Raw genomic sequence first — 24,087 nt, 5'->3', positions numbered from 1 at the left:
GAGTGTATGGGACTGAGTGGGTGTCCAAATTATCCCCTCCCCCCATGCCTTTTCTTCCACCTTCTTTCTTTTATTCTGCTTATCTTTTCTTCCTTTTATGTATTTATTTGCTTTTGTTTGTCAGGAAAGTCTGTCTGGGAGCTGAAATGCCCATTTTCAGCAGAGGGCTGGTGAGAAAAGCTTCAAAACAAGGATAAAAATATATTTTGACAATTCAAAAGAAAAAATGTCAACAAACATTTATTTACAAAGTATTTTAAAGCAAATGGTCAGTAAATGCAATTTAGAAAGTATGTCAGACTGAGGAGGTACATGTTTTCAAGATAATGTGAGTAGAATCAAAAATACTATATTAAAGGAAAACTCTACCTTCTCCTCAAGTTCATCTCAATTCTTAGGTTGTTTTTCTCCCTTACAGTATAGTTCCAGTACTGTGTAGGTATCAGAAACCTGCTTATACTTTTTAAAACTTTCATTTCCTTGCCTTGGAATCAAAGTTGAGGAAAGACCACCCACACTTAACTTCCCACATAATTTGCAGAGGAATTTGTCTAATCCTGCATGACATACCAGGCACAGAGTTTGTAGTCAGGTATTGCTGACAGTCTTTTACAGGTAATTAGTCCTGATGATGTCAAGAGCTCAGACAGTTGCTGTAAAAAAGACAAAGAGGTGTTAAACTGTTTTCCAATGTCTTTATCACAGAAAGGAACAGAACTTAGACTGATTCAACTGCTTCCAATATAGCCATGCCTTTCATAGCAAAATAGAGCAATTAGATCAGTCAGTGATTCAAAAGGAGTTGCCACCTGTTTTGACAAATTTACATAAGCAGCATCACAGTATTGAAATACTAAGCTTTAATCTTTAAATGTTTTTGTGCTAATTTAGATTTTAAGATGACTTAAATGTCACAGACATCTTTGACATTACATTTAGAGAAAATTCACAAAATATATATTTTTTTGTATCAACACATTTACTAGAGTGTGGTGGGAGGGGACTGTCCATTCATCTTGGATTTCAAAAAGATAATTTGAACAAAGGTTGATGCAACGGTAGCATTGTCCCCTCACAGCAAGAGGTTTTCCATTTTGATTCTCGGTTGGAATGCCTTCTTTGCAGAATCTGCATGTTCTCCCTGAGTCTGTGTGGGTTTTCTCCGGGTACTTCAGTTTCCTCCCACGTTACAAAGACATGCATCTGGAGCGTTTCTCCCCGGGCCTCCGCTGAAAATTGGCTTAGTTCCAAGTTGGACTTTCCTGGTAAACAAATGTTAAATAAAAATAAAATAAATGTAGCTACTTTTCAGCTGCAGTTCTATAACTCTGTAGTATACTGTAAAACAACCTCTGAGAAACACTCAAATGAGGGCCATTCAAGAAATTAAAAAAAAACAAAACAGTCCTGCTAAAGAAGGTATACAAGATGACAGTGACTGACACTAATCCCATTATGTGTCAGTGACACAGGAGTACACCACTACTACCTTTTGTCTAGCATCACTCATCTAAAGCAGACTTGAAATTGATTATGTGGAAGAAAAAAGCTTGAAGAAAAACAAGATCACATTGATATGTCAAGCCCCTTTGACAGCCATTTTGCAGAAGAAAATTCTATGAGCAGTGGTCACATTGATTTTGATGGGTTAAAATAGCTCAGAGTGAAAAATTGATTTTTTTAGTTGTAAAGTGGATTTTTTCCTTTAATACACTTATATATTATCGATAGTGGACAAAGTTAGGATTGTATACTTACAAAACTGTAGGTGTGGTACAGTTGCATACTTTATTAGTTGCCATGTGATATTTTAGGGTGAATGTGAATTGTTGCATATTATTTAAAGCCTGATGTAGTTTGGAAGTTTGTTCCATGCCTTGGAGATGGTGACAGAGAATAGTGAGTCAATGTAATAATTAGATTTGTTAGCAAAAGTTAAAGTTTGGAGGATCTTGGGGGTTTTATTTGCTAATTGCCATTGGAAGAGATTTGCAAGTGAGGATGTATTTTCTGTGCTGTGAGTAGCTGGGAAAGGGTAATGTGTTGAGGAAATTCAAGTCAAATAAGGGTCTTGAGCACCATGCAGTGATGGGAGTGGAAGCTGCAGGTGAATTTGCTAATTTTGTTATAGTTTATATTTGTTGGAAGAGTTGAGACTAAGAGGATAGGAAGGAGAAGGGATGATGTAGCATTTTTTTTACTATGATCACTTAGGTGCTTTGCTCTGTAAAGAGCCTAGTTTGAAGTGTCTTTTTGACTGCAGTGTCAATGTGCAGATCAAATGATAACTCCTAGTAATATTGTGTCTATGCTGTTGTCAATTACTGGGTTTGAAAAGATAGTATTAATGTCAGTGTCTTGATTTATGTTTTTAGGAAGGAATAGGATTAGTTTGATTTTGTTGGGGTTTAAAGGAATATAGATTTTAGTCAGTTTTCTATAAATGTGAAAGCTTCCTGTGTGATGATTTCTAAGGCGAGAAGATTTGGGGTTTATCAAGCTAAAGGTGCATTTTGATTCCTTTGGGCATGATTAATGAAGAAATTGAAAAGAATTGTCTCAAGTATGCAGCCTTGTGGGGGGGGGGGAGTGGATTCCTGCAATGATTGGAAGGAATGTAGAGAGGGAGACCTTTTATTTTATTTACTGGGTATGATTGTTTAGGTAGCTGGTGAACCAGCTATTTGCAGGAATTGTGAGGCCTGTAAGATTTGGTCTTTGTTGGAGTAGTTGATGTGAGACTGTGTCAAAGGTTTCTGATAAGTCCAGGAAACAGGACTTTGATTAGTGGTATCTAGGAAATGTAGCTGGTCAGTTTTGGTGATGTGATGAGGTCGAAAGTCATGTTGGGTAGGAGACAGGAAATAGTTATCAAGAAGAAAGGTTGAGAGTTACAGATATATGCATTTTTCATGTACTTTGGGGAAGGTAGGCAGGATTTCCTTAGGGCAATAGTTTGACAGTTTAGTGTTATGTGCCACCTTTGTGTAATGAGATTATGAAGGACGCTTCCTATATGGCTCGGATACAGTATTCTGTAGTAGATCTATTAATTGGGATAGATATAGGGCACCAAATGGTGTCAGTGGCTATACTGAAGTATTTGGTGGCGGGTTGTCAGGAGCTAGTGCTGTGTATTGTATTTTTTAATGTATTATTCAATGGTATTTGTGTGGCTGGCTGTTAGCTTGAGTTTGGGTGTGGAGCTATGGTCAGGGGTGGCTAGATGGGGAAGGGTATAGGTTGTTTTTGTTCAAGCAGAGTACTGGATATGAAGTGTTTAGAATTTGTTTGTAGTGTCCCCTCTGGTTTCAGATGGCAAAAGATTTTGAGTGGGTTTTCTTCCTGGTTTTAGGAAGACGTTTAAATTTTGTCAAAATCTGTTGGTGTTTTTTTTTTTTTTTTTGAATGTGTGGTCTGGTTTGTGGAGAAGTTATTTTTTATCATAACAAACTTGTGCTTTTGTGCAGTTTCTGAGGCACTGATATCTGTCTAGGTAGGATTGGGTCCTTGTTTTGTGCCGTTGTTTTCAGGTGCTCTCTGTCCCTCGTGAGTTGTTTAGCTTGATGGATTAACCATGGAGCAGAATTTATTTTCACACTTCTTTGTCTCAATGGGGCTTGTTGGCTTAGTATGGTTAAGGAGACGTTATTGAAATGATGGTCAGATTCAGCACACAATCTATTTGTCTCCCCTTATCTTTGATGCTGAGAAGTCTACCATTACTGCACACTGTTTCGTCAACAGCTCCTCCCTTCCAGGAAGGCATCTTAATCTATCCCATTCTGGGTGACTTCTTACTGAGGCAAGAAAGAACAAGAGATGGCTTATCATATGACTGTATTTATACCACAATGTGGAGACATCTGGAGTGTGGGAATGTTCAGGTCAGTGTTGGGGGAGGGGAGTGGGTAAACTAAGTTTTGGCTGGATGTGGGACTCCACCTAGAGATCCATGAAATTATGACTGCAGCAGTGACTATACTCACACAACTACAATTAAGGTTAGATGATGACACATATCTACTTTTTGTAGATGGCTGTTTACTACAACCTAAAATGTAATCCTTGTATGTTTTAGACAAATATTTAAATCAGTTTATGTACAGTTGTGCACACTTTCTTGATTAGTAGAAACATGTTTTTTCTGTTTTTTTTTTATATTTATTTATTAATTGATTGATTTTTCATTTATAGAAACTTAGTCCACAAAAAAAGTCTGATCCTGGTACTGTTGATCCTTCTGGTATAGCATCTGATGAAGATGAGAATGATACTTGTACCATCTGTTTTGAGCCATGGACTAATGCTGGAGGGCACCGTCTCTCAACACTACGGTGTGGACATCTGTTTGGATTTACTTGTATTGACAGATGGCTGAAAGGACAAGGAGGAAAGTGTCCACAGGTAAGATGAAAAGGATACCTTTTTTGAAATCATTGGGTGCTTTTTAACTTTGACTCTTACACTGTTATCACAGTATTGATATTGTTTTGTGAATTGGGAGCATAAGAACATTACCAGGCATGCAGTTACAGATGTAAGATATCTATCCATATACACGTTTAAGTGGATACTATTAAAAGTTCTGGCCATCCTTTATAAGTACTTAGTGCTCATCTCCCAAATTGCGCAGGGTTTTCCATGATAATCCTGATGTCAATTTTTGTCTTCTTATCCAGTTGTCAAAACTAGTCTTTTTGCTTGACCTACACAGGTAACTTATTCCATGGCCCAGAAATATGTTGAGTTAAGAACCACTTTAATTGACTTTTAAGAGATTCAACATCTGATTTAATGGAAATTGGTAATTTTGATTTTTTTTTCTTTGTAGCTTTAGAATGTACTGCTGTCTGCCAGCCATTCCAAAGCCTTTACGGTACCTGATGACAAATATCTTTAGAACAGATAATTCACCTAAGGACTGGGCATTCTGTATAACTCATAGATGTCATTCAGTGCAGCTTCCTGTGGAGCTACAGAGCTGTAAATGAGGTTTCTCTTGTTATATTGGCAATTATTGTTAGAACTGTTGCAATTAAAAGACTCATTTTGTGTTTTCAGTAAAATTTGTTTTTGGTCATGTTGGAATTATACCAAAGAGAGGTCCACTTTTGTTCAACTACAGACAGCTTGCTAGAGAAAAAGGCATTCATAGAGACTTGCAAGGATGGAACGGTCTTCATTTAATTCCTATAGCCTGTTTCTTGAAATGGATTTACTTTTTTCACCTCCACACCCTTTCCCCCACTACAGAAACAGAAATGTGCATATTTCAGACTCTATAGGCTGTGGTTACACTAATCAAAGTCAAAGTGAACTTTATTGTTATTCAGACTGCACAACAGTGCAACTGATCAAAATTGTGTTACTTTGAACTCAATGTGTTTACAACATATACTGATAATATTAATACAACACTAACACATATGCTAATCCAACCATAACAGCAATAAGACATTTAGTACATTTATGCAGTGCAGTAACAAGTACAATGACATACACCAAGACTATTCCACTTACATGTCTTCTTCAGTACCCAAAAGATTGCACAGAGCAGAATCAAACATATTTCAAATTGCATGGAATGCTAACTTGGGTTATTGCATAGAATGTTAACTTGGCATTGTTAGTATTGCACATAAGGTATAAGATTGTGCTTTCATAGAGTTATTACATATGACTGTAAATTTCTTCAACATTATAACTCCCGATCTCGATGACCAGCATGGTGTGTCTTGTTACTGGAGTTCAGAAGTCTGATGACTTGTGGAAAAAAGCTTCCATTAAATCTAGTGGTTTTGTAACACAATCTATGCTATCTCCTGCCTGAAGACAAAAGCGAAAACAGACCATTTGCAGGGTGAGTCCAGTCTTTGACTATATTCATGGTTCTGCTGCGGCATCAAGCAGAGTACATGCCCTGGATAGATGGGAGTGTGGACCTGATAATTCTCTCTGCCACATTCACCACCCTCTGGAGAGATTTATGATCTGAAACCATGCAGTTTCCATACCACACTGAGAGATTACTAGTCAGAATGCTTTCGATGGTATCCCTGTAGAAGTTTGTGAGAACTGAAGGGTGGTAGTTTTGCTCTCCCCAACTGTCTTAGAAAGTGTAGATGCTGTTGTGCTTTCTTGACAATGTGATTAGTGTTTATTGACCAAGACAAGTCTTCAGTGATATGCACCCCCAGGAACTTGGTGCTCTTCACCCTTTCCACTGTTTCTCCTTCGACTGTGAGTGGAGAATGAGCCTTGTGTCTCTTCCTGAAGTCTACTATTATCTCCTGTAAAGTTGAGTTTTTCCTTTTTGATTCTGTACAGCTATAAATATTATTTTTAGACACAGAAGGAATCACTTCACTTGTACTGTAGCACGTAAAGGCTTCTATATTGCCCATGAAGTATTGTGATTAACAGTGCAGCTACACTGACTTGAGAACAGAATGCAATGCTTGTAGGTGCTTAAAACTACCTTTTCAGTTTTAAGAAGCATCAGCTATCCATCACGGATGACTGATCAGAGTTGCTATACCTGTATCTAGTTAACACAATGAGGTTTGAGGTAATGCTGATCAATGTATAGTTTACTGTTTTTTTTTTCCATTTATTTCTCCTTTTAAAGTTTAAAATTTACCAGATCTGCACTTATTTTTGACTTTTTTTGTGATCTGTTGTTAGAAAGCTTTGGTTTACACTCTATTGGAAATGGACAGTAACAGTTTTTTTTTTCTGAGCTTGTGGTTGCTAAAATAACTTGAATGTTCTTTTGTACTACTGCCAGAGGACTGTTTGAATTTTTTTTAATTTCTTTGCCTGTATAATTAGTCATGTTTACACAGTACTGCTCATTGTGCCGTCTATAGAAGCAGGTACTCAGAACCTTAACTTTCAGTTTATAGTTGTTGATGATACTTGCCTTAATAATGGATTGAGAGGGGAGAGAGAAGTCACTGTGACAAAGTACCCTTTCTCTTTTCCTCCCAGGAGGAATAGGAGGATCTGATGTTGTTAATCTTCTTTCCATTCATCACTGATTGGTTCGGTTCTGAGCCCCTTGTAACCATGTGGGCCTAATACCAAGCTCATGTACATCAAAAACTCTCAAGCTAAGCTGCTACCCACAATGCCCTTATCCCTGTTGCCTCAGATCTCGTTTGCCACGTAGCCATATAGCAGCGTTTCACCAAGCTGTCAAGCCAAGTGTTATTTTTCTTGATACTGTTGCATTTTTGGATATTTATCCCTTATTTAGTCACTTTCTAAATCTTTTCCCTTCTATTTTCACTCGTTTTACTACTGTTGTATCTTTCTAACTAGCCCTACCCATTGGGTAATTCTTTTACCATTGTTGGTTTTCCTTACCCTTGCTTGATACCATCGTTGGTATCTTCTTTCCTTTTCTTGCCTTTTATAGGTGTTTAGTATTCTTGTTAACTGGTGGTGTGTGTGTGTGTGTGTGTGTGTGTGTGTGTGTGTGTGTGTGTGTGTGTGTGTGTGTGTGTGTGTGTGTGTGTGTGTGTGTGTGTGAAAATGTCTGGCAAAAAAGGGACTTCGGGGTTTAAACATTGCACCTCTTGCAATGGTAAACTCCCAAACAGCGACTCTCATGACGGCTGTATTTATTTTCTGGGGGTTTCTCACCTCTCTGTTAAACCTCCTTGCCAAATTTGTCAAAGTTTCAGTCAGCGGATGCTGAATAAAGGAAAAATAAATTGATTTTGAAAGGCCTTCTCGCTTCTCCTTTCACAGAGGTCCTTTCTGTTTCAGAGGTCTCAACCCCTCCAGTAAAGAACAAGAAATGTCCCCATTCTGATCCCTCCTCACCGGCTGGTGATAGGAGTAAGACACAAACATAAGGCCCACAAAACTTCCTCGGAGCATAGACTTGCTTCGGCTCCTACTACTACTACTGTTTCGAGCTCTGCTCCAATTGCTACATTGACTTAAGCCATGGACATTACCGGATTTTCGACATTGGCGCCACCCTTTGCACCACTTCAGCTATGGCACTGACCTTGCCTTCCACGTCAACTACGGCACCGACCTTGCCTTCCACGTCAAATACGGCACCGACCTTGCCTTTGACCACACAGAAAACGGTTCTGACCTATGCAATTTCTTTGGAATTGATGACATCTACTCCCAGCGCCTCTTCAGCACTGAGTCCTTTTTCTACTCCACTGATTCCTTTGCTACCTGTCTCCAAATTTTAGACTACGGTGCCACTAGATCAGACACCATGGACCGGATACTCCCCTTCCTTGGATCTTTTCCTGGGTCAAATGTACAGCCCCTTTTTGGACTGACCTGATTCCCCTTCAGGAGTGTCCACGAGGTCCACCAGGAATCTATCCAAACTTGATGTGGTGCGCCTTTTGGATCAGCTGTTGACAGCCAGAGGGTTACCAAATGTTCCTAAGACTCATCCCCCTCTGGGACTTAGGTCTATCTCTCCCAGGACTCTGACGTATACTCCTCCTTCGGATCTGTCGGTTCTGAAGCTCATTGCTCTGACGTCCTTTGTGGAACCCCACTCCTCAGCGCTGACAGTGACTGTCACTGAGGCTTCGAGGCCACCCCTTTGGTTTTCGGTTCCAACGGAGTATCTGGTTTTTACTTCAGAAAAGTAGAGGCCAAACAGGGCAGGTCCCATCACAGAACCCTAAGTAACTCCACTGGTGACTCGTCTCTTTGTAGTGATAACTTTCCCTATTCTGGTAATCCGTGTCCTATCTGTAAGCCATTTGGTAATTCAGTGGGTGATGTAGGGGTTTATTCCAAGTTTATTTTACTTTTCTGCTATGCCTTAGTGGAGAAGTGTTTCAGAACCTTTAGCCAGGTCAAGGTATGTTGTGTGTACTGTTTTGCTTTCATCCATTGCTTTTCTTACCTTTTCAAAAAATCCACTAGGTTGAGTAAGCATGGGCCTGCCTTTGATGAATCCAGACTGAGATGGGTCTGGTATTTGGAGGTTCCCCATGTCCTGATTTATAAATTCCATAGTAACTCTTTCCATGGCTTTGCATTTGAGGCTGGTCAGACTTATGAGTCTGTAATTGCCTGGCTCTATAGAAGGCTGTCTGTTATGATGGAGAATGACTGTAGCTGTTCTCCATTCACTTGGTACAAAACTTGTAGTGAGAATGAGATTGAACAGTGCTGTTAGGGGTCTGGCTGAATTGTGCTTCATGCTATTTAAGTTGCATCTAGGGATATTGTCAGGACCCATTAGTGCAGTACATTTAGCATTTGATAGCACTTTTAGAACTTGTTCTTGTGTGATAGCTGGAGGTGCATGTATATCTTGATAGACTGAGAAGAAAGAGGGGTAAAGTTGTAAATTTATTGGCTACTAAGTTAGGTACATCTTCAGCCTTGGTGTACTTAACAATCAGCTCAGAGCATTGCAGTGTTGTCGTTGTGAGATTACAAATGTAACCAAAAATGCCTTGTGATTGTCTTTGTCTTGAATAGTTATTTTAGCCTCAAACTTGGTTTTGATTAAGCTCCTTGAGTTGTTTATTTCAGTAACAAGAGCTGTAACATTCTGGGAATTACTGTTCTTACTTTTGGTCAAAATTAAATTCCTTTTATTAAAAAAACTTGCTGATACTATAGTTCTACCGTATGGGTTTGTTTCTCGGGTTTATCCTGCACTTGTGTCTGTATGGTACAGCTGCGTCTGTGCAGCTGTTTACATGCTGGTATAGTGTGCTGGTGTAACATTCTGCATGTTCAGTGCAGTTAACTTGGTTTGGTGTGAATTTAAAAGTTGCTAATGTTATCAGGGTAGGTAGGTTGTTTTAAAGAAATTTCTGAAGGTATTTTTGGTGGAAGTAGAATATTAATATTAACAGTAAAATAAGAATATATGAAACCAGATCTTTATTTCAAATGTTTTGTGTTGGTAGGGTCTTGGATATGCTTATTTATATATGGAGACCCAAAACCATCTTCTGATCTGCAGACATTAACAGTGTTATCTGCAGGGGAGCTTAGTAACACTTTTGTGGTTTGAAAGAGGCTCCTGTTATAGTCTTAGTATGTAAGCTACTAAAATGATTTTTCTCAGCCTACAGGTACCTTTATTCCCGTGAAGCCTCTGATTTGTTAAAATGGTAGTTCCTATGAATGCCTTACGCTGCTGGATGAGCTCAAGGATGTTTCTTAAGTAGCTTTAAGCCTTGAAAATGCTGCTTTTTAGACTCTCTTCATTGGAACCCTGGTAGTGATTGCTTATTTAAATGATTGCTTATTTAAAAGCTGTCTGTAGTGAAGGAAGTAGGAAGGAACCCCAGTGGCTAAGATTTGCTTTTACAGTGACTTCTTTCATTCTTTTTTAAGTATATCCATTGTTTTGTACTGCTGTCAGTTAGGAACAATGTACACAAACCAAAACAGTATTCATCTGTAGTTGTAAAACATTATACACTGTGCAAAAAAAATGGTCTTGTATTTTTCTAAATCATAGTAGTAGTGTTATATTACATTTCCTCTCTGTTAAGATTTATCCATCTTTAGATTTTTTTTGTATGGTAGTAGTTTTATGCTTGACTAAAAATTAATTTGTTTTGGCCAGAATTTATTACTTTCAGTGAACTAAATTTCATTTCTTGAAAATAAATTATGTTAAGCAATTTTATGAATTCTGTAAAAGATGGGGAGATGGGTTTTCTCAGTTACTTCTGCTGTTGTGTCCAGTATATTGATGATGATTGTTTTCTCTCTATTAAAATAAAGCCCACTATCTTCTCTCTATTAAGATAAACCCCACTGTCTGCCTTACCTAATATACAGGGATGACTAGAAGCTTGGGATTCTGTCCTTACTCTTACAGCTCTTTCACTGCAGTGTGAGCTGTAAACTATCCCAACATAGCCTATGGATAATGTATTATTGCTCAGTAAATGAATAAATAAATAAATAAATAATGCAGCATAGTGCCATTTGGGAAAAACTTTTCCAAATGTCGTTTTATTTTGTTTTTATCTTGGTTTACCAGGGTAGTGTACTAATCTCAGTGATAACCAAATCAGTCTATAAAGAAGTGATGAGATAGTGTAATAGAGAAACAGCGATACATATCTATACAAAGTTTTTGATTTATACAAACTTTACACATACGAATTTGAAGGGCAAATTACAAGTAAGGTGGATACGAACAAGTAATGCATAGATTGTCACTTTGCATTCTGTTGGAGTCTGTTTCAAACTAACTTAATTAAGCTAGTAAGATAGTAGAGAAAGGAGAAAAAAGTGAAGCAGTATGGAAGATTGATGAGCGAGTTAACATTTCAGCAGAGTTGCCAGGATGACTAAATAGAGGTGGAGTGAACACAGGAAAGGTAATTAGATTTAAGCGAGTTGATAAGACTGGTGTTTACTGGAAGGAAGCTTGTATAAGTAGTTGTTTCCAAGTTCATCTCCAAACTCTGTATGAGGGAAGAATTGCTAAAACTTACCTTGGGGTAGGTTTTAGCAATTCTCTCTGAGATTAGGAACTAGTATGGAGAAGGCAGGATTGGTGCAGTGTAGATTTGGTAACTGATATTGCTAGATTGAGGATGGATTGTAGCAGACGTCTTAGGATATGTGACAAGGTTTTAAGAAAGAGTGTGTGAGCTAGAGATGAGAATGAGTCAGACATAAGGATTTTGTAGAGGATGGAGGCCAGCAGGAAGTCAGATTTTTGCTAGATAAGCAGCCATATGGCTTTAGAGTTGTGCTGTAATGCTCTTGCCAAGGTGAGTTTGTGATTAAATTTCATATTTTGTTAAATATGATTTGTATGGTAGTTGTATTTTTCTTTGATGTTGTGGCAGTGATGGGCAATCTGTACTTTAGCTGGACAAGTAGAATTCTTTTGTCTATGGCTGCCCTTGCTTTGGCTGGCCGAGAAAAGTGGTGAGTTCATTTTCATGTTTTTTTTTTTTGTTTTTTTTTCCAGAACGGCTAATGAAATTGAGAAGTGTGTCAAGCTAGGTTTCCAATTTTTTGACTGAGGTAATTGTTTCTGTGGGTGAACTATTTATATTATTAGGTTCATAGGTTAGTACTAAGCTAACTGCCATTGCGAGCCATTTTAAGCCTAGCCAATTATCCCTTGTGAGACTCAAACTCTGCATCTTGTGTTTGTAAGGCAAACACCTTAACCATTAGGCCACCTGGGTCTCCATATATAATGATGTAAGGTGTCTTAGGAGGTTTGGTAAGCCTTTGCATGCCTAGTAGTCTTCATTTTATTTTAGAGGGGGTTTAATAAAAACTTGTACTGTAAAAGCAACTGAGTGAAAATTCATTTTCGAGTTGAGTTTGTAACCAGGGATTCAATTGGCTGGATCTGAGAGGAATTTCACTTTAAAGGATCTGTTGGAAGGGACGTCTTTAAGCCAGGGTAGGGAGTATTCACTAATGTCCGTTTCGGTTTTGTGTGTCTAGTAGCACTGAGTGGTCATTTAGGCTGATTGCTTTGATTAAATATATGAAAACTGTCCCGATAAGATTTCCTTTGTCCATGTTGCTTAGGATTTCATTAATTAGGGTTCAGAGAATTGTCTTGGTGCTGCGACCTCCCTAGAACCCGTGTTCCTTTTTGGAGACTGTAATCCTGATGGATATTGTTTCAGTTAAGTGGAGGTTTTTTTTCCAGTAAGACTTTTCCAAGAGTGGTGTCGCTTGTCCTATGTTATGATTCAAGACGAACAGGCAGAGTAGCTGTGTTTCTGTATAATAAAGCATATAAACAGGATAGATAGCAGCAACATAAAATATTAACAACTGATTAACTGACAGACCATTACATACGTGCATGCTTGCATCTCAACAGCTGTCTACAAAATGGCAGTCTGGCTCGAACGTGCTCAGTATTTATACACATGTGCAAGCCCATGGAAAGCTTCTTAAAGGTATACATACTGATCTGCATCCTCCCTCTTTAATGAATTGCCCACAATAAAATTACATCTGAAAAAGACATGGAATTATACAGACACTAAGAAATAAACACACAGTTCATGTCCAAGTTGCTGTGTATCTGGAATGTAGTCTGGAAATGCAACCTGATCTAGTGATATAGCACTTAGGACTGTGTTCAGCAACAAGGGTAGTCACTGGTGAACAATCTGTTTCAGGAGTTACGGGAATCTTCTCAGAAATGGGATATTTGCTGGAATGTCCTCTGGAACTGGGACACTGGATGACTCGCTCTGAGATGTAGATGCAGGCAAGATGCTGCAGTACAGGCTCAGACACTGGTACTAAATGTTTCCAATTCTGCCTAAATTCTACTCCTTGTGATTCCACAATGTACAATTTCTGCTCTGGGCATATACTCTTCACGACTCCAATCTGATCAAAACCTTTGGATGTCTCAATCCTCACTATCTCCCCTTCTCGTAATGGATTGAGTGGTTTGCTAGACTTATCATAATAGGACTTCTGGGACAAATGCCTTTTCATAAGTTGAGCTCTCACTGCTTCCTTGTTCTTAGCACAGGGAACCAACAGATTGCTACTAATTGATAGTGTGGTTCTGGTTTGTCTTGGCAAAAGCCTTTGTGCAGATGAACCAAGATGTTTATTGCGAGGAATATTTCTGAGTTTCAGGAGATTCAGAAACACATTGCTGTTGTCTTGTTTTGACTTTTGTAATGACTGTTTCGCTCTTTGAACGGCACGTTCTGCCAAACCATTTGACTGTGGGTACTCAGGACTACACGTAACATGACTAAAGTCCCACTCTTCAGCAAATCTCTTGAACTGATGGCTTGTAATCTGTGTACCATTGTCAGAAATAACTTTGTGCAGACTACCATGGACTGCAAAATGATGCTTTAACTTGGTAATGACAGTACTAGACGCTAGATTAGGAAGTAGGTCAATCTCGAACCAATCTGAATAAGAGTCTGCTAACGCCAAGTAATGTTGACCATTCCATGTGAAAATGTCTGTGGCTGCTGTTGATCAAGGTAGTTCAGGAATCTGGTTTAGCTGAAGTGGTTCTTTCTGTTGATGTGGCTTAGTACTATTACATACAGAACAAGATTAAAGTACTCTCTCGATATCCTATGACATAGAAGGCCAAAGTACTAGTCCTCTCGCCCTTCTTTTGGTAGAATCAGTTCCTGGGTGGCCCCGATGTAAGATAGTAGTATACTCTTGTTGCAAGGATTTTGGCACAATCACTTTTGGACCTTTCATGATGATACCTTTGTCAAACAAAATCTCATCTCTGTAAGGAAAATATGATTGCACTTCTGCTGGTAAACAAGATTACTTAAGGCCATCCTCGACTGATAAAGTAGTTGAGCTTCTCTGAAGTATTGGATCTGAGGCTGTGTGACTATTAAGCTCATCAAGACACGTGGAAGAAGAATTTCTCACTTCCATGACTTCAAAATCAAGTTTCTCGTGTTCTTGTTGTTCAGTGGTATTCCTGGGCGATCTGCACAAAGTATCAGCAAGATAAAGAAGTTTGCCTTTTGTGCAGACAAAATTGAAATTATACTTTTGCAATTTCAACATCAAGCATTATAATCTGGCAGGAGCTGCATACATAGGCTTTCTCAAAGTAGTAACTAGAGGCTGGTCGTCAGTTTCGATTTGAATTGGGTGCTCATAAATATAATCTTGATACTTCGAACATGCAGACACAATTGCTAAGAGCTCTTTCTGTATCTGCACATACTGCATCTCAGTTTGGGTTAGAGTTCTGGACACACAGGCTACTGGTCTACCCTCTTGAAGAATGACTGCAATAAGACCAAACTTCGAAGCATCACAAGAAAGAGTAACTGATTTGTGAAAATCATAGTATGTGAGAGTTGGTAGACTGGCAATTCTCTGTTTCAAGATATCAAATGCTCCCTGGTGTTGTTCTGACCAGGACCATGATGCATCTTTGCGTGCCGACTGAATGGTGCTGAGGGTTGGCTCAAGTCTGGAATGAACTTGCCTAACTTCTTGTAGGGTGAATTTGCACTTATGAGGAGGATTCAGCTTAAGATTCACTTCACGTGCTGTTTCCAGAAATTTCTTGAGGTTTCTGTCGTGCTTCGCTTCATCACTGCCTCCTACTAGAATATCATCTACTATAATAGCACACGGGTAACCAGAAAAAAAATTGTTCCATGGCATGCTGGAAGACTTCACTGGCAGAATTTATCCCAAATGGCATTCTCAAAAATCTGTACTGGCCAAAAGGGAGTACTGAAAGTGGTTAGCAATGAGTATTTTCGGACAAGCAAAATTTGCCAAAATGAACTCTCTGCATCTAGAACAGGAAAAACTGGCGTTTGGCATAAGAGCAGCAACTTCATTGATTGTAAGCATTTGATGATGTGGTCTTTTCAGTGCTTTGTTCAAATCTCTTTGATCAGTGCATGTTCTGATATCATCTGAGCTTTTCTTATGAGCTACCACCATGGAAGATCATTCAGTTGGCTCATCAATTAACCACTCCACCCTCTCATACAATTTAACTCAATCGTTTTCTAGACTGCGGTGGTGGTGCTGCGGTAGCATTGTCGCCTCACAATAAGACGTTGTCCTGTTCGATTCTCAGCTAGAGCGTCTTCTGTGTGGAGACGTGCGGGGATGGGCGTACCTTCTTTAAAGGTTGTGCGTCAGGGCGGGCAACTCGGCACGTAAAAATCTGCTGCCAATCATTAGCGGACCGGAGTTCCTCTGTGGCGACCCCTAACCGGGAAAAGCCGAAAGACATAAATTGGGTTTCTTTTCTCCCTACAATATGGTTCCAGCATTATGTATGTACCAGAAACCTGCTTGTAATTTTTGAAACTTTTATTTCCTTGCATTGGAGTCAAAGGAAGGGAAAGCCCACCTACTTTTTTTTTAAACTCAACTTCTCACATATATTACAGAGAAGTTGGTCTCCACCTGCATGATATATCATAGACACAGTTAAATCTGTAGTTTACCCTGTCAGGTACTGCTGTCAATCTTAGATGGGCAATTAATCCTGCTGTCAGGAACACAGCAGCTGATATAAAAAGACAGAAAGCTGTGAAATTGTTTCCATTGTTTTTATTGCAGAGGGGAGGAGAACTTAACACTCCCCTTTCATAGCAAAACAAAGCAATTAGATCAGTCAGAGGTTTAAAGTCAATTGTCAACTCTTCTGACAACTTTACATAAGCAGCAACACAGTATTGAAATTCTAAGCTTTAAATGTTATTTATAATAGTTTAAGATAACTTGAGTAGTATCAAAGATTTCTGTGCCATTTAGAGAAAAGTCAGTAAATATTTTTTCTTGCAAAGTATAAATGCATTTACCATTTTCAAGCCCCCCCCCCACACACACACAGGCCAGAACTGCAGAAAGAGAGTCAGGTGGCAACCCGATCAACTAGGTGCACTGATACTGTTCATAAAAAAAGGTCTTTTATGCTTTGTGGTACATCCTTCCAGAGGGGGATGCCTATCTGGTACATGCAGATCCATTGTAAGAGATTCCCACTGACTTTGAGTCAGTCCTTACATTGTTAGAGAGCAACCATAATATACAGCTGAATTTACTTTAACATACATTTACTATGTGTCCTTGCATTAAGAATACTAAGAAAAGGAAATCAGAAGTACTTAACTGTGTTCAAATGCATACACACATGCACACTTTTCTACACGTCCTTTATATACATATACAGAAACACATACATACATTGTGTGTGTGTGTGTGTGTGTGTGTGTGTGTGTGTGTGTGTGTGTGTGTGTGTAATATGTGTGCATACAATTAATTTATAATAAACATATTACAGTTAAGTATTATTAATGTATACATTCTAGTAAATTTTGCTCAGTGATTTACTTGGTCACACATTGGCTATGTTTTTCACATGCAGTCTTGGTCAGTGTCTTTCTGTCAATATTTTTTTTTTTTATTTGTATTGATAAGTGCATTTAATAACTGTTATTATTTTTGCCAGTGTAGCTTATGTTGTGGCTGAAAAGGATCCTGGAACCAGTTTACTTTCCTGGTTACCAAAGTATAAATAAATATGAAGTAGAAAAAAATGAGGGGGGACATGACAGAAATAATTGAGGAACTAGTAAAGCACACTTTAAGTCTGCATCATTCGTGAGAGAGAGAAAAATCCTCCCACTGAAGGCATTGGGAAGTAGCAAACAGAATAAGTTTAGAGTCCTACTACTTGTCACTTGTAAATGAACAGCAAGGAATCATTTACTGCAGTGAGAGTTTTCACACCTTGGCATGAGAGTATGGGGGAGGGTTTATCAAACTTGTTAGGACTACAAAAGACTCCTCTTACAAAAAAAATGTTTTTTTATATACTTTCTTTTGCTGCAAGTAGCTAACAGCTATCTATAGCATAAAACAAGCTCTGTCAGAGAGATAAATGAGGCTCAGGCAGGTAAACAGAGAAGCAGCTCTTTTACAGAAGGTGTGTTTAGATGACACTGCTTCACAGTCCTGCCATTATATTTTAATAGCATGATAAAACAGCACCACTTCTTATGTCTGGCATGAGTCATAGAAAGAGGACTTGAAATGTATTCTGGGAAGAAGGAAGGAAGGAAAGGAAGAAAATAAGATCACGTTACCAGGGCAGGCCCCATCATCTGCCATTTTGAGAGAAACACATTAAAATTGTAAAAGAAGCAGTTGGAATGATTTTGAGGCATTAAAATATCGCAAAAGCAAAGATACAACAAAAAAATGTTTTTTGAGTTCTAAGGTGGAGTTTTCCTTTAAGTTACATGGATAAGGGTGCAGCAGGTTTCCTTCTGCTCTGTTTTCTAATATCGCCTCTGGGTGCTTATAACTCACTTATTGGGCTGTGCAAGATCCATTACTATTACTGTGCGAAATGCTTTTCTTGAAGCATACTTGCAGTGAAGATAATATGAGTAATTCACTTAATTTTAAATTCCTTATAAAGAGTGCAGTATGCATGAGATACTTACCTCAGTGACTCCTTGCTCTGCAGAATAGACTTCAGTGACAGTAAAATGTTCTCATTTAATCACATTTAAGAGAGCTTGATAGTGTAATGGGCAAGAAAATTCCAAAACAGGATACTTGGTATTGAGCTTTTCGATGGCCAGTAAGCAATACTTTTTTTATTGGTTCTGCTGCCCACGTAGTTCACGTCTCAGTTCTGAAAGTTGCTTTGGAATATTTTATAGTTTGGTACGTAAAAAATTCAAGCCAAACAAAATGAACTGTTTTAAGCTGCCAGATAAGGACACTGGGATGACTGCAGCTGCACTGCCACTATTGGTTGGGGTACTTTATGATAGTGAGCACTGATGTACATTCTGACCACCTGTGGACAGAGACAATAAAGTTAGGCTACCTGCTTGATGCCATGTAATATGGTGGCTGTTGGTATAGCCAAGCACAGGAATCTGGAGAAGATCTGCTTGGATGACCCTGGGCCAGGGTCTGAGCATTTTAGAGGACAAAAGGTACAGGTGATTTCACATTCATCATCCTGGGGCAATTCCATCCCAAGACTTTTTTTTTTTTTGTCCATGTGTAGTGATAACACCTGTTTGACTGCGTGATTCTGTTTGCACTCCTCTTCAGATTTAACAAGTAAGAGCTGTACCTCATGAGATTTTCTTATCAACCACATTGGATTGCATCCTGTGGTGTCAGTGCTTATTCTTATACTGCTGAGATGGCCAGAGCTTGACACTGACTGTGTACTGTACCTTTTGAACTATTGACCTTTCCAGTATTCTCTTGGTGATAGTAATTGGGACTGTGGATGGTTTATTCCCCAGTTCCTCCCGTGGTCTGTATTACTTATTGATGGTGTCACTGCCATCAGTGTGAAGGATGGATAACACCAATGAGTGGTTTGAATCCCACCATTACCAACTAATTGTGAAGAAAGGTTCAAACAGACAGCAGAAATATTGTCCTCTTGAGTCACAACACTGGCACCCAGCAGACTAAAATGAAAAAAATGTATGGAATTCTGACTTGATCAATTTACAAAATGCAGCCTGGTTGCAGGAGCATAAGAGTATAAACTGCTATCCTGGCTATTGACTTCTACATCCACACACATTCTCTCACTCACCTTCTCAGGGAAGACTGGTAGAATTATCCATTTCCCCCCACAGTTTTCTTCCTAGTACTGAATTACTGTAGCCACCTTGAAATGACCAGAAGCCTGTAGTTACCTGTTTTCTACCTTACTTGGTTTAAGCTAGCTATGATATTATACACACACATTTTCACTGGTAGTAGGACAAAACAATCTTAAGTAGAGACTTGAGCCACAGCTTATTAAACTACAGGTGTAGATAACTTGTTTCTTTTATAGTAAATAACATTAGTACATTAAACAGAGCAACCACAAGAGCTTAGAGAGTTGAATACATATTTACAAAAAAATCAGAGCAGTTATACTGCTTATGCAAAGGAAAGAGTGCACACAGAGTATTAAGGCAAGATGTATATTGGTCAAGGTCATATACAGAAAATCTAATCTGTAAACGACTGAATTATCCTAGTAGCCTCTTACTAAACAATGCTGGACCTAACTCAGTTAGAAAAATATAAGGGGCGTGGCTTGGATGGGAGGCTAGCAGAAGCACAAGTTTTCTGCTCTACAGTATCTCAACATTTTTGACAGGATTTATTCACAAAATACACTGTCTACTTGAAAACAGTAAATCCAAAACCCCCCCCAGAAAACTGAAGCTTTATATTGATGTAACTTTTATCTTATAATTCTCATATTTTCCTGTCAAATTTTAAAGAAGAGAAAGCGAAGAAACTACAACTGCAGGAACATGAATCACTCAAGGACCACTCAATAGGACAACTCTCTGAAAAATAAAGAACTGCAGTCCATCCTTACAAACATTCAATATTTAATGCTGAAAATGGATAAACTTGAATTTAAAATGGACAAAATTAAAGAAGACACTACCAAGCAGATTGAATTATTAAATGATATCCTGAAACGACAAAAGGTTCACATTACAGCACTAGAAGAATTGGTGTCTGACATTGATTGCAGACTAATAAATAGATGGGGCGGGGGGGGGTAATGACTTCCTTTTACAGCAAAACAACAAACTTATTAACAAGTTTGATGATCTGGAGAATGCGTCTAGAAGGAACAACATAAGAATCTATGGTATACTGAAGAGAATGGAAGGAGACAATACGATGAGTTTAACTATTTATCTCACAAAACTTTAAAAATACTGGAAGCTTTATCTTTTAGAATTGAGAGAGCCCATATGTCTTCACAGGTTCACAGGTTAGTACTAGGCTAACTGCCCTTGTGAGCCATTTTCAGCCTAGCCAATTATCCCCAGTGAGATTCAAACCCTGCCCTTTGTGTTTGCAAGACAAACACCTTAACCATTAGGCCACCCTCCCAACCCTTGATGTACCAATACCTCAGATAGTAAAAATAAGCATCCCAGATCTGTCATTGTTAAATTTGTCAAGTCAAGACAAAGATCTTATTTTAAAGTCTGCTTGGGCTCTCTCCCATTTGAAAATAGGGGATCAAATTGTTTAGATTTGACAATGGACTAATCTCTTGTTGTTTTAAAAAGAAAGGCTTGCATTCCCTTTATTAAATTATTGAAAAAGGCTGGTATTGAATCTTGACTACTCTTCCCTGCAAGAATAAGACTTTCTTTACCGGAAGGAACAAAAACATTTGAAACACTTAAACATGCCAACAACTTTGTACAGCAAAGATACTTAATAAATTCACAAGAACTTATGGACACCAGTAGTACGTTAAAAAGACAAGCAGCAACAAAAAAATGGTCTGTGAAAGAAAAGAAAAATCCCTGAGACAAATAATTCATAAACTTATTTGCTGTATATTACAATGCAGTTGGTTCTAATTCATCTTGAAATCACACAAACAAGGTACTACATTTTTGTTTCCTTTCTCCTTCCCATTCAAAACTTAAAAAAAAAAAACAAAATAAACTATATGTGACACTACAATATTTACTAATGACTTTAGATCAGAAATTATATATATTTTCAAATGTCAAATGAATTTTCAGTCTCTGGGGAAGAATGTACAAAGGTGTTATAGTCGTACTGGTTCTTTGCTAACTTTCACAACTATCTTTTACTGCTTTGGAAGTCATGCTTTTTCTAATACTGTGCGTTTAAAATGGTAACAGTTATAGGTAAAATAAGTTTATTATACACTCATTTATCTAAACAAATGTCTTCGTTTAAAGTTTAGGATGTTATTGTCTGCCTAATTTATTCTAAATTGAACAGAAATTATTAATTTCTTGTTTGTATGTTTGCCAGTCAAAAATAAGCATTTAGAGTAAAAATTAATGTTTTAAATTGCTCACGGCTTTTTAATACATCCGTGAGCATTTCTAGCCTCAAAGCTTCACTTTGCAAGAAAAAATTCCTGACAACTTACTTTAGCTGCTGTTTAGAAGGTTTGTGAAGCAGGCTTGAACTCCTAAAGGGTCTGAAAAGGCTCCATTTTCATGCAAAGCTGTCTTTGATGACATACAGGAAGTAATTAACTATCTTTGACCTTTTTACTTCAAATTGAAACAAATAGACCAATCGGATTACAAAACGGATGTTTTGCTTCCTTTTGAATTATTTTTAATGCTTTTACATGAAATGTAAGTAATGAATGACTTATTTAACAAGCTTAATGTATAAATGAAATTAGTGATATTAAGTTTTAACAGCTTGCCGGCCATTTTTAAATAAAAATGGACACGACTCAAATGAATGAAAAGTCAAACAGCTGTGATGTAACAGTTAACTAGTTCTGAAATGTTCTGCAGTGCTGAGGTGTTGGTAACCCTTTAATAAGTAAACGAAGCTGCTAAAAACATCCAGTTTCTGGTAAGAAACAGAAAGCTTACAACAGAAAAGTACTATACAGACAATGTTAAATATAAATGAATGTAATATTATTGTTTTACTTACTTAATATTAGTTAACATATTTTGTATTTTTAAAAATAAGTTTCTATTCAGATGTGTGTTTATAAATGCTTTTTTATGTATAACAAAAATGCAATGTCATAAAATAGGAGAATGACAGTAAAAAGAAGGAAGAATTGTAGTGAATACTGATCACAGATTGCTTATACTTTACCATCTGTCTGTTTTTTTAAAATGTTTTGTCTTTTGGTAGAAGGGTGGACTGTATCATTGTGTATCCAAAAGGTTGACATGGTAGAGTTAAAAGGTTCTGTAATTTAATTTAATAATGTATTACTTATAAAAAGTATAATCTGCAGTATTAATAGTGATTCTCCCTTACACCTTTGTTAGATTGTGTAATGTTCTGCTTTTTCTTCAGTTTGTATGTTACAATGCAGTAGCAGAAAGTCACCACTAGATGTCACGGTTTGGCAAGTTTGTGGCTTGTATTGTACACATGGAATACAGTATTCCTGGCTTACTATGTAGAAGGTTTTTAATACTTGTATAATTAAGATTTCTAATTTAGTTGTTTATAAACTGTCCATAACAAACGTCATTTTAAACTGCTATAAAAATATAGAGTATCAGTACATGTATCTTAACATCTGTTAAACTATGTCAGCATATAAAGTTCTCTCTCTAAATGTAAATGGGCTAAATAATCCCATGAAGAGAGCTATTGTGAACAAATATCTTTGCATGAAAGTTGTTTTCTTCAAGAAACGCATCTATTATCACAAGATTTGAACAGATTTTTGTTAAAAGACTATGTAACGGTTAGTTCACAATACGTAAAATTGCAGTTAGATCAAAATATTCAAATGAAAAAGACATGTAAAGGAAATCATATGAAGAAGATAAGAAAAGAATAAAAGCAATCAGATATGAAGAACATACTAGAATGCTTCAAAAAAACATTGAGAACATAACTGAAATACAATGTGATAACGGTATCCTAAATAACTTTTTAAAGAATAGCATTCAAAAGAAATTATATCTTGCTAACATTACTTACCAGAATTGATAAAGCCTTTACTAAGAAATGACTAATAAAATCAATAATCTAAAAGTCGTCAATAAAGCAAAATGGTTGGATGGATTAATCATTGAATTATATAAAATTTTACCAGATAATATATAATAATAAATAATAGATCCTGTTAAATACATTTCAAGAAGTTAAACTAGTCAAATGCCCCACCTTTGTGGAAATGTTCATTAGTCTCACCAGTTTTAAAACCAGATAGGGAATCCACTTTTTGTTCGTCTTATAGGCCTGTGTCTTTATTAAATATAGATTAAAAGATCTTAGGAAAAGACAATGACCAATTTGGGCTCATAAAAAAATAGGAAGGTTCAAAACAATATAGTAAGGCTGTTGTCTGTTATAGATATAGCAAACAAAAAGAAAAATGAATTGTCAATATTAAGTTTTGACATAGACAAAGCTTTTTTCTCTCTTAGTTGGACAAAGTATTACAAGAATATAACTTTTCTTCAGAATTTCTAAAGTTAATTAAAAAGCTGTATGAAAATTCTGTTTCCTTTTTAAAATTACCTGTTTCGTATGTAGTCCTTTGAAAGTATTGAAAGGTACAAAACAAAGTTGCCGTTTGTCCCTTTTAATTTTTGCCGTTGCCATAGAGCCATTTGCAAATTATATATGAAGCAATGAGAACATTATAGGTTATAAAGTTAGAAGTGAGATATCCCCCAAGATCCAACTTTTTGCTGATGATTTATTACTAACATATGGGAGGTATTGAAACCTCACTAGACTGTTTAGTTGGTGCCCTGGATTTATTTGAAAGTATATTTGGATTAAAATTTAATCATAAAAAAAAAACACTTTTGATAAACAAGGAAGTCATTTCAAATGAAAAACTTTAAAGAACTAAAACTGGGATAATTTGCATATTAAGTACCTAGGTATTTCTATTGAATCTAACATTAAAAAGACAGATTCAGTTAATTATCAACATCTAATTAATTCAATTATAAACCTAAGCGGTAACTGGAATAAAACTTTTTTTTTTTCATTTGAAGACAGACCTAAAATTGTATTTGTTAGTCTGTCAATCGTACTCCCACCCAAAAAACAAACAAAAAAAAAACTGTTGAAAGTATAAGA

General features: G+C 37.2%; 1 protein-coding gene across 5 annotated transcripts in view; it reads left to right on the top strand.

Moving 5' to 3' along the window:
- Positions 1-24,087, top strand: part of RFWD3 (ring finger and WD repeat domain 3) — a 948,792-nt gene that overhangs the window by 373,336 nt on the left and 551,369 nt on the right. For all 5 annotated transcript variants that reach the window (XM_044081898.1, XM_044081901.1, XM_044081897.1 and 2 more), the window contains exon 5: positions 4,198-4,407. In XM_044081898.1, coding sequence (XP_043937833.1) covers positions 4,198-4,407 — 210 coding nt within the window. The remainder of the gene's footprint in view (positions 1-4,197; positions 4,408-24,087) is intronic.

Source organism: Protopterus annectens, chromosome 8.part1 (assembly GCF_019279795.1).
Source record: "Protopterus annectens isolate FY-2018-M chromosome 8.part1, PAN1.0, whole genome shotgun sequence".
Classification (NCBI taxonomy): Eukaryota; Metazoa; Chordata; order Ceratodontiformes; family Protopteridae; genus Protopterus; species Protopterus annectens.
This window is presented reverse-complemented; position numbering and strand designations above follow the sequence as displayed.